The sequence below is a fragment of the Mytilus galloprovincialis genome, chromosome 4, assembly GCF_965363235.1.
Source record: "Mytilus galloprovincialis chromosome 4, xbMytGall1.hap1.1, whole genome shotgun sequence".
Taxonomy (NCBI): Eukaryota; Metazoa; Mollusca; class Bivalvia; order Mytilida; family Mytilidae; genus Mytilus; species Mytilus galloprovincialis.
The window spans coordinates 97,768,622-97,785,430 of NC_134841.1; the positions used below are offsets into that span (position 1 = coordinate 97,768,622).

Sequence of the window (16,809 nt, forward strand, 5' to 3'; positions counted from 1 at the left end):
AAATTAACAATTTGTATTGTGACTATAAGCGTTATCAGAATTACATAACAGTAATGATGACCAAAAAGACAAGGCTGTGTAATGATGATGCCTTTTTTATTAATACCCTGATTTATTTTTACATAAATTATCTACTTTCCTTGTTTGCATAGATGCTCATCCGGCATTGTTTCAAACTCCTGTCCTGCCTTTAAAAACAAATATCACCATATAGCCACCACGCCCCACCTCCCCACCAAAATAAAATCAAATGGTGGCTCCTTTACCGCAGCAAAGACTTATGAGCTTATGGTTAAACCGGGGACTATGAGTCCACTAATAGGGGTATCCATCAAATCTTAGATGAATGAAAATAATTACCGTCAGTGAAAGTGAACACTCCAATACAAAAATAAACATCTTGAATACCAGTAAATCTGTCTGAAAAACCGGACAGTAAATGGTGTACATCATGTACAAACTAGAGTACTAAGGTGCTAATGTGTTCGAGGATAGAAAATGTTTCAAGATTCATGTAAATGATAGTTTTAGCAATTCTGAAACGTTACCCATATGTTTTTAAAACCCAGGTACATGTAGCCTGAATCAAAGATAAATGTGGGTTTCAAGAGAGATACAGTATTGGTTATTTATGCTGTGCTGATAATTGGCTCAAATTAAATATCACAAAATCATATTATGCACTAATAGCAAAAAGCAGTCTTATATTTCTACAAAAAACGGTCTAAATAAGTAAAGGTTTGTTGAATAATTATTGTTAAAAGTATGGAGTGATGACTGTATATCTAAAATTGAGAATGAAAATGAGGAATGTGTCTAATAGACAAAAACCCGACCAAAAACCAGAAAAAAAAACCAAAAACAAACAAACAAAAAAATAACTGAAGGCCACAAATGGGTCTTCAACACCGCGAGAAAATCCCGCACCGAAGGAGTGCACAAAGTGATGTGGTTTTGTCCGATGTACAATTTCGAGACGGTATTGTTTATAAAATTTGATGAATTCAGGTACAATAATATCACCAGTTTAGTGTGCCGATCCCTGAGCGTTATATGAACTGGCTGATGGAGATAAATATGAGCAGTAAACACATAATTATTATGTCAATCAATGACAGTTGCTTCTTTAGTCACGTTTGCTATCGTTTGCGGGTAAACGTTTCAGTGAAAGAGGGATAACCCAACATAGGACGGAATATTACTAATATGCTATGTTCAGGAGAATGTGCGTTTTATGCAGGGATATAATAATTGAATCTTTTATAAAGTTCCAGTATTCAGAAATTAAATTATTTGAGATTACAAGAAAATGGAATAAATGTATTAATTTTCAAATAGAATATATTTTTGTTTACCTCTTGACTATATTCATTAAAATGATTTGATATTCTCTGTTTTAAGATTAAAACCACATTACTCAACTTGTATAATCGACTCTATAACAATGGTATCTTCCCTTCTTTAAATATAATGTATGCTCATTAACAAAAATACTCTTTTTTCTATATTATTTAATTTCCTGTTCTTTACTTATTTTTTTTCTCTTCTTTATTTTTATCGCCAGTTCTAAAAATAATCTACCACTGATAATGTAACGGTTTATTTCTTCCTCTGTGATATTTTATCCTGAGGATAATTTGTCCCGGTAATTTTTTTCCAGACATGGTTTTTCTCAGATTGATTTTTTCCAGAGGAGTGAAAATCTATCTGTGTTATACGGATAGTATGTACCGGTATATATTTGCCGTACTATATTTCCCAGAACCGTGTGAAATAGAGTCCCATTAACTACTTTGTAAGTTACTCACAATCAATATATACCTGATTATAGTTATAAAAAGTTTCACAAAGGTAGACCAAATTTGCATAATTTATCAAAGGGAGGTAATTATGAGCAATTTATATTTTAAAGATACAAATGTATTAATATAATATATTTCTGAATCTATTTTAGAGTGAAATTTTTCCTTGAATCTTATTTTTTATATATTCATTTATATAAAAAGATGACTTACAACTTGATTTAATAAGACAGATAACATTTCACAGGTAAAAAATATCCAGCTGTTAAACATGCTTTTGTTCCAATATATTGTTATGATATGATTTATCTGATTTCCATATAATCAACAACTACATCTCTGTCCCCAGACAAAACTATTTATATAGTTAAAAATATCATCATATTAATCAAATTCTTCTATTACTGTTAACAGTAGTTATGCAACTATATTTCTACCTTACTTTTAAATTTATATTTGTACTGAGATCTGAAAACAACTCACTTTTACATGTATTTCACTAACCTTGTTTAATCATGATATTATTTTCACAATTACGATCTTTGAAATTACTTCTGGTTTTCTTCTCTATGTTTCATGATAATTTTCTTTTTAAAAGGATGATATTGCTTTGAATACTTCAGGAATTTTTTTCAAGGATAATTTGTGAAATTATTTCCCATTATAATACATTTTTTTTTTTAACAATTTCGCTTTATTTCAAATACACTATTATTATTTCATAGTATTTTTATAGGATAAGTTTTTATAATAACTATTCAATAAGTAAACTACACAGATAGAATTTCACGGCAAAGGAAAAAATATCCCAGGGAAATATATTCCTCTGGATAAAAAAATAACAACAACTACTGTGACATTTTTTCCTCCGGATCAAATTTCACCTGGATATAATTTTGCTTTACAATAACACCATTCCGTAAAATTGTCGTTCTCTTGTCCGATATTGTTTATTTGGTGATAAGAAAGGTAGGTGTTTCCTAATAAATTTACTTTACATTTTTGTTCTGTATAGACCTATATATTAATTTTAATAAAAACTAACATATAGAATCATTCAGTCAGCTAGAGGCATGTGTTTGATCAGTTATGATGAAATGTCATGTCTGAGTGCCATGTATCGTTACATTTCTAGCGGTTCAACTAATCCAATCATATTAAAATTACAGGTTATCTCCCTTTGGCTGACGATAAGTGTATTTTATTATTAATGATCTTTATAGTTATATATTTAAATGAAATGGAATATGATTATAAAATAAAATAAACCGGATAGGTGTCAGACCACCAATTAAAAATTCATATCTGTTCAACCAAATTTTGCAATTTTCACAGCTTTCTAAATAAAATATTACTTTTTAATAATAGTAACCAGGTATATTCACAGAGGCCGGGTTTACTACTGAGAAAAATCGGTGTTCGTATGGATAGTAAACCCGGCAAATTGTAACAAATCCCTGTGGGTATATCCTGAATTGCACATGAATCAGCTTTCTGCATGCCAATTTTCAACATACCTCTAAAGCATTTTAAGAAAAAAACTGACCTTCGAACAGAGGTACTAAAGAATCACCCCTGTGTTTTGGAAATCTTAAATAAGTATACTATGGAGCGCATTTATCCTCAATGTTTAATAGACAAATAAATTTTGGCTCAAAATGATCTGAATATATTTCTCTTTTACCAAAAGTTTCATTTTTGCAAATTTGTTGGTTGGTTCAAGTAAACAAGGACGTCAAAAGCACAGCAAAAGCACTATTGTGTGTCAGAGTAGGTCTACTTTTCCGTTCTAAATAAGAGAGACACCTTAAACTAATACTTTAACAAATATAATTATATTAAACAGCACATCTTAAAGAGTGACAGTGCCTTGAAAACGATCTTGATATATAAAAGTATTTTAAAAGCTACTAAATTATGATTATGTAAACAATAACACATATCTAAAATTATATATATATAAGTAAATCGTCATTTAATAAAGATTACAGTTTCTTTTTGGTATGCTTAAATGGAATAAATGAGACTTTTCCCACATTTATCATGTTAATCTTGACTTTGAATCTTAGTCCGTTTTCAGCTGAATTTTAAAAAGGCGTGTCTGACCAATGTTACCGGTTTTATTGTCGAGCCTGCGACTTTAGTTGCAGAAAGCTCGACATAGGGATAGTGATCCGGCGTCTATGGCTATGGCTATGGCGGCGGCGGCGGCGTTAGATTCCTTCTGTTAGAAAAGCTTTATATTTTAGAAGGTGGAAGGCCTGGATACTTCATACTTTGTATATGGATGCCTCATGTTACGAAGTTTCCGTCAGTCACATGTCCAATGTCCTTGTCCTCATTTTCATGGTTCAGTGACTACTTTCCGTCAGTCACATGTCCAATGTCCTTGTCCTCATTTTCATGGTTCAGTGACTACTTGAAAAAAAGTTAAGATTTTTTGTAATGTTAAATTCTCTCTTATTATGAATAATATGATAACTATATTTGGTATGTGCGTACCTTGCAAGGTCCTCATGCCTGTCAGACAGTTTTCATTTGACGTCAACCTCATTTCATGGATCAGTGAACAAGGTTAAGTTTTTGTGGTCAAGTCCATATCTCAGATACTATAAGCAATAGGTCTAGTATATTTGGTGTATGGAAGGTCTGTACATGTCCAACTGGTAGGTTTCATCTGACCTTGACCTCATTTTCATGGTTCAGTGTTTATAGTTAAGTTTTTTGTGTTTTGGTCTGTTTTTCTTATACTACTATATGCAATAGGTCTACTTTATTTGGTGTATGGAATGATTGTAAGGTGTACATGTCTAGCTGGCAGGTGTCATCTGACCTTGGCCTCATTTTCATGGTTCAGTGATCAAAGTTAAGTTTTTGAGTTTTGCTCTTTTTTTTCTAATACTATATTTGCAATAGGTCAACTATATTTGATGTATGGAAATATTTTATGATCTATATGTCAGTTGCGCAGGTTTTAGTTGACCGTGACCTCATTTTCACAGTTCATTGCTCAGTGTTATTTTTTTGGTGTTTTGGTCTGTTTTTCTTAAACTATAAGCAATAGGTCAACCATATTTGTTGTATGGAAGAATTGTTAGCTGTACATGCCTTCCTGGCATGGCTCATTTTACCTTGGCCTCATTTTCATTGTTCATTGGTCAATGTTTAGTTTTCTTGGTTAATGTTAAGTTTTTGTGACAGTTGTAATAAAGCTTTATATTTAAGACTATCAACATAATATCAAGGATTAGGAAAGAGGGCGTGACATTTCAATGTGTGCACTCTTGCATTTCATTATATTTAAGTTTTCATTATATATATGTCGCATACTTCAATTCCGATTTCCAAAAAATCTGTGAAATTCCGACATTCGAGTTGGTATGTTCCTCGTCATTACGTTATTCCTCTATTCTGCAACAAACAATTAAACGTATTTTTTTTCTAAACGTCTTCAGATATTGAGCAGAATTTTGGTATTTGAGTAGTTGTACGGATCATTGGCAAGTTTAAGTTTCGTTCTGCTCTGCTAATTTTTGCCGCAGTTATTGGTTTTATAGTCACGATTTTTTTGGTATGTGAGTTAACCATAATGAGTTATTAACAGATCAAGTTTATGTATCGTTCCGCTCTGTTAATTTTTGCGAAATTAGGGACTTTGGACTTGAATAGATTGTTGAAAATCACAGTTTTTCGGACTTTTAAGTGTTGTTGAAATTGCAAATTTTTCAGCTTTATGAAACGGGACCGTTCGTGTCGATCCGACACATCTATTTTTTTTGTTAATGTTGATGGTTATTTTGCTATCCATGCTATTTATAAGAAAACGGCGAATTCTGCGAGAGATATTTTTGTATTTGCTCCATTTCGTCGTAAATTTGATTGCAATTGATAAGATGCAAATTTGAAAACTAGAATCGATGTCGTGAAGGTTATTTTTATTGCAACTTCTACTTAAGAAACGCGTGTCGTATACAGTAAACTCGATATTTTATGTATATAGTTCGAATGTTAGCATCCTTTTGGTTTTACTGGAAGCTCTATATCTCGTTTTAGTGCATTCAGTGGTGCATAGTGATCATCCGATTAACAAAAACTCCCACATTTTTATAGTATCAAGTTACAAAAACATTGTCCTTTTTTAAATTCGTCATGCGATACATCAGATAAGTGCATCACAAAAGTAAGTTAATTAATTGAACCAATAATGAGTAGTGAAAACAAACATTCTTTTCCTTAGATCTTAAACGTCACTGATAGCAGATGTTTGTTTTGTTTTATAAACATAAGATATTGTCTCCAGTTAATAAACACTTCGGAGTAAATTCCACACACATTTATAACATAATTTATTGTGCAAGCTTTCATATATTTACTTGTTGATGTAGGTCATAAGTATTTCTCATTTTTATTTAGATTGGAATGTTGGTTTCCCTGTTTGAATGGTTGTACACTAGTACACTAGGGCCCTTTATTGCTTGCTGTTTTGTGTGAGCCAAGGCTCCGTGTCGAAGGCTGTACTTTGACCTACATGTATAATAGTTTACTTTTCAAATTGTGACTTTGATTGAGAGTTTACTCATCGGCACCCATACGACATCTTCCAATATCTATTGACAATTATTGGACTAGGATGAAAAATTTTGTCCTGCATTTTTTTTAGTTGTAATCTCTGTCCTGCCTTTTTATTTTTCACTCTATTCGGTCCTGCATTTTTTTTTTAGTTTATCCTGACTTTTTTTACCTAAATTGTCATCCTGCCTTTTTTTTTGCAAAGTGTCTCATCCTGCCTTTTTTTTTTTACTCAAAACTCCTGTCCTGCCTATTTTTTTCAAATTTCATCCTAGCCCCCCCATAAAAATCAAATGGTAGCTCCCTTAATAATATTCTGAAAATTCAGAAAAGTTCAGTGGAAGTGGGGAAAAAAGAAGGGGTGGATCCAGCCATTTTGAAAAGGGAGAGGAGGTACACACAAAAAGGGGTTCCAATCATCGGCCCCTCTTTCCACTTGCTCTGCTAATACATAGTAAATGGATTGCCCGGGTATGCTAGTTATGATGCTGTTAATTTGGTAACAGATTGGTAATTGCTACTGGACAGAAGAAATTCATGACAGCTAAATATTTGTTCTTTTCCTCGCATAATAGGACAGCCACTGAGTACCCTGCTATTTAATTCCCCCACTTGTTGGTCGAATGTCTGATTATGATTCTGAAATAGTAACTATTATGTGACTCATCATAAAGTAGATATAACAAAGATCCTTTTCCCATCTACTAATATTGAAAGGAATATACCCCGACATGCGCACTTCCAAATCTATAAACGTATTCAAACGAAAGACGACAGCTAAATTACTAATAATATCAGCTAATACTATGAATCATTGAAGTTCTATTTTGGTTGTGATGATAGCGAATATACTAAATAATATACATGCACGTTTGAGAATAGACCCCTCCCCCCGTGATGGATACTCTAGTACTCGGTCAAGTACGACCAACTAAAAAATCAAACATAATGTCGGAGGATTTGAGAAAATGTCAACTGTGAATTCGAAGCGCGTTAATATTTAACTTTATCCCGCGTGCATGTAGCTGCGGACGTTCTGTTGAGAAATGTGTTCTCTATTTTTTTTCGAGTGTACTCACATTAAAGCAAGAGAAGTATTGTGAAGACATGATATATCAATTGAGCTCCTATTGCCTGGTACTGGTGACTAAAAAGTCCAGCAAAGTATATTGATATTGATGTTTACTCTGTACGATCTGAATAACACAAACATTTTTGTTATGCATGTAGTGTTGTTATGTTTTCATCATTTGTGTAAGAAGAAAACGTCAGTAATGTTGTTATAATTTCGCAAAAAAGATAAGTTAAAGTTAAACGAATAGCTTGATGGTGTTGGCCGTTGCAAAATATGAATGAAGTTAGAAAACAAATCAATGTGTTTTGTGGTATTCATAAATCATCAGAACGACGAACAACACAATAATTGGTATAATGTACAAACGTGTTAAAATCTAGAATGAGGCTAGAAATAAATGCAAACAATAAGACGCGTGACACGAGTCTTCTATAATGATAATGATGGCGTACGGTTTCGACTAGCTACATGCATATATAAGGATTGGGTCGATTTAATACTTTAAAATGTCATCGATTACATTACTATGAATTTCACCTACATTTGAACGCAAACACTAACATTAGATTACTTTGCTTTAAGTTTTTTTTTTAAATATTTTTTATTTATTCCTCATATTAAAAAAAAAAACCAAAAAAAACCCACTGTTTCTATAAAATTTAAGCAAGCTAACCAAAAAAAAAACAAAACAAAAAACAACCCCCCCCCCCAAAACAAACAAATGATGTAAAATTTATGAAGAAGTTTTATTGTCTGTGGGGATATGACACATGCATTTGTTTTTGCAGGTATTTTTCCCTACATCCATATTTTTGAAAAAATAGTAAGTGAGCTTCAGTATAAAAATAGTAAGTGAGCTTCAGTATAAAAATAGTAAGTGAGCTTCAGTATAAAAATAGTAAGTGAGCTTCAGTATAAAATAGTAAGTGAGCTTCAGTATAAAAATAGTAAGTGAGCTTCAGTATAAAATAGTAAGTGAGCTTCAGTATAAAAATAGTAAGTGAGCTTCAGTATAAAATAGTAAGTGAGCTTCAGTATAAAAATAGTAAGTGAGCTTCTGTATAAAAATAGTAAGTGAGCTTCAGTATAAAAATAGTAAGTGAGCTTCAGTATAAAATAGTAAGTGAGCTTCAGTATAAAAATAGTAAGTGAGCTTCAGTATAAAAATAGTAAGAGAGCTTCAGTATAAAAATAGTAAGTGAGCTTCAGTATAAAATAGTAAGTGAGCTTCAGTATAAAAATAGTAAGTGAGCTTCAGTATAAAAATAGTAAGTGAGCTTCAATATAAAACTTTAATTGCAACATCAATTAATTTATAAGCAGTTTATTTTCATAATGTTTTATAATTGTTTGAAATAACTATAATTAACAAGTACATTTTAAATTATTTATGGAAAACAAAACTTTTTTTCTAATTGTGAAAAAGAATAGAATGTCCTTTAATAATTAAGAGGGCTCATTTATGTTGTCTTCAAAGTCCAAATTGGAACTTAATTCCCTTAATGTTCTATGCTTTTTAATTTTCTTGAAGTTATGAACAAATATTATGTAAACTGAAATTGGAGTTTCTATTAGAAGTATCTCATCAGGGAACATAAAATGCTTTTAAAGCATACATTTGTATTCTTTTATCACAAGGACTAAAATCTCACAATGAAACAGGTGGAAAGAAAAATTACTGTTATTTTACACATTTCAATTCTTCATGCACAAACGTTAACATATAGAATATATTATCAATCATAGTGAATCATTATACTGTTTTCCCCGTTCATACTTAATATCTTCTTATTCTTATATTGTACACTAAAAACTTTTTCGTATACAGAATTTATAATCAGCAAGTAATCATGATTACACATGCTTATTGAAAAAAATATCCGACTTCATTATATACACATTATTTGCTACTCGCACATGGAATTTCTTCCTCAAAACTTTATTTTAATTCGTAATATGAGGCTGTTCCGGAAAACATAAGTAAAAACAGAACAGAAATTGACAACCACTTAAAAATAGGATATGATGGAAAGGGCAGAAATGTTTTCTTTCCACAGGTCACCTCAAGTTTTACTTCGGAGACTACTACACTATCCAAATAAAAAAAATAACTTCCCCTCTTCGACCCGTGTTTTTGTACATGTCTTCTTCATACCATGTTCTGCATTGGAAAAGAATGCCTGCGCCAAGTTAGGAAAGTGACAGTTGTTTTCCATTAGTTCGATGTGTTTGAGTTTTATTTGCCATTTGATGAGGGACTTTCCATTTTTAAACGCCCGTTTACGGTACGTATTATGGTATACCATTGTCCGTCTGTCCGTCGTCAACATGTCGGACATTAACTCAAAAACGCTTTAACTAATTTGCATAAAACTTTGGGGAATTGTTTATGTCTGTTGACGTGAGCTCCCTTTCGTTTTTAAATTTTATATTTTACGTTTTCGAGTTATGGTGTTTTATTTATTAAAGAAAGGGGGAATTTTCAAGTTTTGAGACAATTACACAATAACGCTTTCACCAATTTCAAACAATTGTTGGTGAATTGTTTATATCTATTAACATGAGCTCCCTTTCGTTTTTATAAATTTTAGATTTTATGTTTCCGTGTTATGGGGTTTTACTTATTAAAAAAGGGCATTTTCCAGTTTTCGTACACTAACTCCAAAATGCTTTCACCAATTTCAAGAAATTCTAGTGAATTGTATATTTATTTTTCCTTGGAGTTCGGTATTTTTGTTATTTCACTTTTTGTTCTAGTTAATTCTAACAAACTTTTGAAAATGGTGTTTGTATGTCCGTGAAAGAGATTTGCAGGTCCTTGAAAGAGATTTACAACCTGTACTGCCTCCTTTTAAATTGCTTGTGGGCTCGAATAGTTATACCAAAGCAAATCATTTCAGTTCAGATTCTAAAATGTGAAATGCTTGTGAGGATAGACATATACACTTATTAATACGTATGAATAATTTATGTAAACGGCACTTTTTATAACGCAGTAATAAGATCTTTTTACTGCGTTATAAAAAGTGCCGTTTACATAAAAGGCGGTTAACAAATTTATTTCCTAACAAAACAGTTTATGACATTAAACCTCATAACCAGTCGTCAACCTTAATCTGATACTATCAATTTTTCTTTTTCAGATTTAGAGAATGCATAACCTGAAAGTTACAACCGTCACCACAGCTAGTCTTCAGTTAAGAGAATATCCAAAGTTACCCCCGCCTAATGATACTGCGAAGGAAACACTAGTTATTTTTTTCAGTTGGTTAGGCGCATCAGAGAAGGCTATTTCTAAATATTTTGAACTGTATCATTCATTAGGATATGACATTCTTCATGTCCCAGGGAATGTTAAACATTTTGCGTGGCCACCTACGTCTGTAAGTTTAGCCAGGACAGTACTGGACTACGTATGTACAGAACTATCGCATTACCGCTTTCTTCTTATTCATAGTACATCGATCGGTTCCTATAATTACACATCGTGTCTAATGGAAATGAATAGAAACCCAGTGAAATACTGGAATTTTAATCTACGTTTAGTTGGAAATGTATTTGATAGTATCACATACGGGTCATATGAACGCATGAGAATTGGTGTATCTTATGGTCTTACTAAAAGTTCGTTCATCCGGGTACTTTTACAACAGTTATTTGCCTTGTATTTTATAGTTACAAAATCTACCACGGTTGACTTCTATAAGGAAGGTATGAAAACATTCAACGAAAACCAAGCGGAAGTTCCAAGTATATTTTTTTATTGTAAGAATGATCCTTTATGCGACCATAGCCTGATTGATGATATGGTATCAGACTGGCGCATGAGAATGTCCCCGCCTGTTTTAAGTGTGTGCTGGGATACTTCTGTCCATGCTGGACATCTGTTTAAACAAAAAGACGAATATCTGACTTATCATAAATCATTTATGGAAGCTGTACGTAATTTTCAAACAGAGAAAAGAACCAAAACACAGAAATTTCATAATAAAGCAAAACTCTGAGATTTTAATTAGTTAATTCCTTACATCAAATCTACCATAATTGCAGTAAAAACATAACGACCCGTTTATTTCAATTTAAACGGAATGTGGCTAAAAAAGAATTCAATTTGATTTTTTTTTCGAGCTGATTAAATGCAAATGTAAAGTATGTCATCAAATTTAAGCTCAAAATGTTTAAGTAGTTTTATTTAATGTTTGATATTATTTTTGCGACAGTTTTCCAAAATTCTCAAAAGCAAAACAGAGGAAGAACACTTTTAAGAATCTAGAAATAAAGTGCACCAGAACATTAAAATAAAATCTGTAATATAGCACTTTTTTCGATTGTTTTTGGGTTTATATAAATATTCATTTCAAAGGTTTATTCCTGCAAAATATTGCATTTCTAGATACTATTTGAACTTAAATGTCAAATTCATTACTGTTATATTGATTTTAGTATGTATTATCACGCGTGAGTTACCATCAAATATAAACCAAAATGTTAAATGGAACAACCTTTACTACTACTTCCTGTTTGGCTTTTCTTGTACACAAAATGTACCTTTGAAGGACGTTAGGTTGACCTTTCCTCATTTTATATTGCTTATATTTTATTTAAATGTTAAAAAGGAAATGATCATGCCGGAGATGAATTGTAACTAGCACTATTTTTCTCTCTTTGGTGTGTCATTCTTGAAATAAGTCTCAATAACCTTATGTTTCCAACTGAAACAATTTACCAGAAACAATATAGCTTATACAAATAGTCTAACTCAGAAACATGCTGGATGGTCGTATTCCAAAGGCTATACACTTGTTATTTTATAAGACATTAAGATAAACGGGGTACCCTATTAAAGGATAGGTTTCCAAGAAGGATAGTGAACAACCTTTGTTTCTTAATAACCAAGGTAAAACTACCTATATAAAAAAGAAGATGTGGTATGATTGCCAATGGGATATCTGTTTTTTGATAACCATACTTGATAGAAAATTGAAAGACCCCATCACTATTCTTATTTCAAATTTGGCTTTGTTAGCTTTTAAAAGAGAGAGAAACCAAAAATTTATCATTTTCTCTTTGGTTCGTTCCATGTTTTTGTGATCCCTCTATTAAAGTTGTGCTGTCTCGCCTTGAAAATTTAGGAAGCATACATTTCCGGATAATAACGTTAGGTCGATTCTTCCGTTGTCAGCACCAACCGCAACAAAAAATATATGGAAATTTAGATACACACCAACAACAGACAAACGTCCATAGAGTTTTCCAAACTCAGAATCATCAAGGAATTATAAATTTAAATTTGATACCAATATTTCTTCTGATATCTGCTGTCGACGCCATATTCATATTTGGGCAGAAGTATAACGATTGATTACTGAAGGCAATCTGTGACACACTTCTTTACTTGAAATCTTTCCAAGACTGCTTTTAACTTTATCAAACTTCATGTTTTAGTGGTGTACTGAGTTATATTTTAGACCGTGATACATGGGTTATTCATTAGTTGTAATTTGAATTTGAACTAACTTTCATGAACAGTTCATGTGCCGATCTAAAGAGCTAACTCTTTCCAACTGCCTTTTTCATGATGATAGGATAAACAAACAGTAATAAATTAGTTTGCCAATGAGACAACTATCCATCAAAGTCTTAATGACGTGGATGTTTGCTCATATAGACCCATTTTGATTTAAAAGTCATTGTCCAATGATATGGGAGGATTGAGCGCTTACATTTTCTAGCATCTTGATAACACGTCCAGTGGCGGATCCAGAAATTTTCATAAGTGGGGACCCACTGACTGACCTAAGAGGGGGCCCGCTCCAGTCACGCTTCAGTGATTCCCTATATAAGCAACCAAAATTTTTCCCAAAAAGGGAGAGCGGGCCTCCTGCCCCCTCTAAATCCACCTCTGACGTCTAACTCTTCAACATTATTTGTGTGTCTATCTTAATCAAATAGCACGTGATTCAGTGGTCGTAGTTTGTTGCTGTATATTATATTATATTATATTTGGTTTTGTTTATTGTTTTGTACATAAATCTGACCGTTAGTTTTCCCATTTGAATTATGATTTGGAGACCTTTTGTATCATACTATGTGGTATGTGTTTTGCTCATTATTAAAGGCAGCACGTTGGCATAAAGTTGCTCAATTCTATATTATTTGGTCTTTAAAGGAGAGTTGACTCATTAAGAATCATAACCACATCATCCTATTATTACATAAACCTGGTAGCACTATTTGTGTGTTAGTACAAAGCCCGAAGGATGTAATCCAGGGGTTATTGTTGGTTGCTGTCTCAGAAAGAATGGCTGTTCATTTATTATTATCATGGTATAAATCAGGCAGTAAGTATTCTTTTTTTTTATTTCTTCCACATTTTGTGTTCTGGTGTGTTTTACAGATTACTATACGGTACAAAAAACTGCCTACACGGCTTCAATAAGTGCAATCAACCAAATGAATACTATTGCTGTTAAAAGCTTAGCGTTGATTCCACTTTAATCTACATTTCTGCAAAGGTACAAACAGTTTATGATACGTAAACCTAACCCAAAGTTCAGTATAAAACATGATTGTCTTTGAAATCTATAATGTCATTGTATACACAGATATTTAACAATGAAATACCCTTCCAAAGAGAAACCAACATTACTATCATGAAGATAATGAACAGTAGAACGAACAGTTGTTCCTAATGTCATTAATTTTGGCATGACACCACTTTTGGTATTTAGCTGATTGTTTTCTCCGAAAGACTTAAGATCAATCTCCATCGGAACTACTAGGCCCTCTTGGCCATTCTAGCTCTGCCTATAATATTTTGCGGGAATTAGTATGCTTTTGAGTAATGGTGGAAAACTTACAAGTGTCTAATATTATATCAAAGTCAAAAACAGCTTCGTTTGTTTGCACTTGCCCTAAGTCAGGAACCTGATGTTCAGTATTTGTCGGTTGTTGATGTGGTTTATAAGTGTCTTGCGTTTCTCATTTTTTTTAAAATATAGATTAGACCGTTTTGAATAGTTTTACACTAATCATTTTTTGGGCCTTTATAGCTTACTGTTCGGTGTGAGCCTAAGCTTCGTGTTGAAGACCGTACTTTGATATATAATGATTTTTCTTTTACAAATTGTGACTTGGATGGAGAGTTGACTCATTGGCACTCGTATCACATCTTCTTATATGTACTAAATTTATTAATACGAGTAAGTTCAGCAGGCTAAATTTCATTGTTTATTAGAAAAATCGTTACCAAAGATAAAGAAATGACGTCGTGTATATATCTACAGATTTCATTTACAATTTATATAGAATGAGAACATGTGGTATGATTGTCAATGGATCAACTCTCCAAAAGAGACCAAATTACACAGAAATAAACAATTATATGTCACTGTACGGCCTTCAACAATGATCAAAACCCATACCACTGTAATACATTAGTAACTTATGTTGTGTAATGTGAAGCTTTTAACATGTGCAATACATTTCTGTACCGAAGCACTGACTACAGAACTGTTGATACCCGCAGAATAACTAGTTTGCTAAATGTGACGGTACATCATATTTTATGTCCCGTAATTACCACTGTACAACGTGACGGTTATGTTGTCCATTACTGATCCAAATAAGTACACCACTTGTCTAGCTAATGACCGGCATAGTATATCAGCCAGCTAGCTCAGGGTAGGCACTGTATATTTAAAATACGACTATGCCAACCAGTTAATAAAACAAAGTTGTACACTCCAATGGTATTCCGTTGTTTCTCTTAACAAAGTCACTGTTTGTATCTACGATGCAGAATAATAGTCCCCAAACAAGAAAATGCGATTTATTTAAGATTAACAAAGATGTACAGCAACAGATAATTCATATTTGTAATGGAAGCATACTATTATAACTTTGTTAATTAAAAGTTAGAATTTAAATATACATAGATGAATAAGAGTTTATTCAAGTGTATACCTGTATTTAGATAAAAACTTTGTCCTGCAAAGCTATATAGTTTAAAATTCACAAAGCTGTTCTATGAGTGTTGGCACTTGCCATTTTCTTTTATTCAACGAGTAACTAGATTGTTATTAAAAACTTGTCTGAATATTTGAAATTTTCTTGAACATTAAGAATAATTTTCCTTTTGTTTAATGAAGGTCGTTGGCCTAAGAGATGCTCACTAATAAACAGTGTTTTTTTGTTTTTTCTTGTTTGCCTTTTTCATGACGTTTGGTATTAAATATTGATGACTTTTAAATTAAGAAAAAAAAATGTAAATTAATAAGCTGATAAGTAAGAGGGTAAATAAATAAATTAATACAATTTGTCCGAAATTTGAAGACACGATTCATAAGTATTTAAAAAAAGTTCATACATGTTTCGTTTTCAAAATTGAAGGTCTTTTAAGTAATACAAAGAACTAATTCAAAATAAAAAAGTTAAACTTTTATTTTTTGCTGAATACATAGGAAGGGAACTTGTTTATGTGTATAGAAAAGCTTTTACTTGAGATTTTTCTATTGCTTTGTTTCTCAACTCAACAAAGAGTCAATTAAAAGTATTTTTCTCTGTAATGATTAGTTCCGATGCTTAACTAGAAATTCGAATTGGGGGTAGAGTAGAGAGAAATGTAGACTGTTTCGTAATAACAACATTGCGATGTTTAGAGTAAAATATACGTAAATTGAAGTAAAAATGAAACAATAGCAAATTAAATAATGGTTAACCGACTCTCTGATTAAGATGTGGCGTTATCTATAGAAAGATATCCAATATTTGATCAAACGAGCACAGGAAATGTCATACTAACAGTTATCAACCACATATAATAATTGAATAGACTAATGTATTCTAAAATTCAATATAATAAGAATCAAAATCTGAATGATTATGAAAGGAAAAGTCCATCATTAATATATTTCGTATTTGAAACTCATTTGTTCATTCCCGCTGTTATTCTTTAATTTCATTGACTACCCCCGCCTTCGAAAGAATAGTTTTTGTATTTTTTCAATCTGCATATTTCTGTCTTCTAAATATATGTCTTACTATTTTAGCCTCAACAGAAAACAATAAAATTAATTTCTATTGGAATAATAATCATATTTTTTCTTATTCCCGTTGAACAGATTAAACAGAAAAGACACTGACACCGCTAGTTTCCGGACATTTGTATAATTTGTGCCGGAGACGAATGTTCCTCTACTTTACATGTACATCCCGATTTTACCCGCATATAATCAACTCTAAAAGGTTCAGTCACATTAAAATCTTTCACAATGGCGTACATGTATGTGTAGTTCTGTACACACTTTGATATATATAGAGGGTCTATAAAACGACAAGGCCTGTCAGCCACTGCTGGATGAC

At 32.1% G+C, this 16,809-nt stretch overlaps 1 protein-coding gene across 2 annotated transcripts; it reads left to right on the plus strand.

Moving 5' to 3' along the window:
* The first annotated feature begins 1,977 nt into the window (after window positions 1-1,977).
* On the plus strand, window positions 1,978-11,458 carry LOC143073563 (uncharacterized). 2 transcript variants are annotated; one of them, XM_076249200.1, is made up of 2 exons: window positions 1,978-2,049; window positions 10,590-11,458. In XM_076249200.1, exon 2 carries the CDS (start codon window positions 10,599-10,601, stop codon window positions 11,448-11,450), a length of 852 nt encoding a protein of 283 aa, XP_076105315.1. In that variant the 5' UTR covers window positions 1,978-2,049; window positions 10,590-10,598; the 3' UTR covers window positions 11,451-11,458. The 2 variants fall into 2 exon arrangements, with proteins under 2 accessions (XP_076105315.1, XP_076105314.1); XM_076249199.1 differs by lacking the exon at window positions 1,978-2,049 and adding an exon at window positions 2,696-2,771.
* Window positions 11,459-16,809: the final 5,351 nt, after the last annotated feature.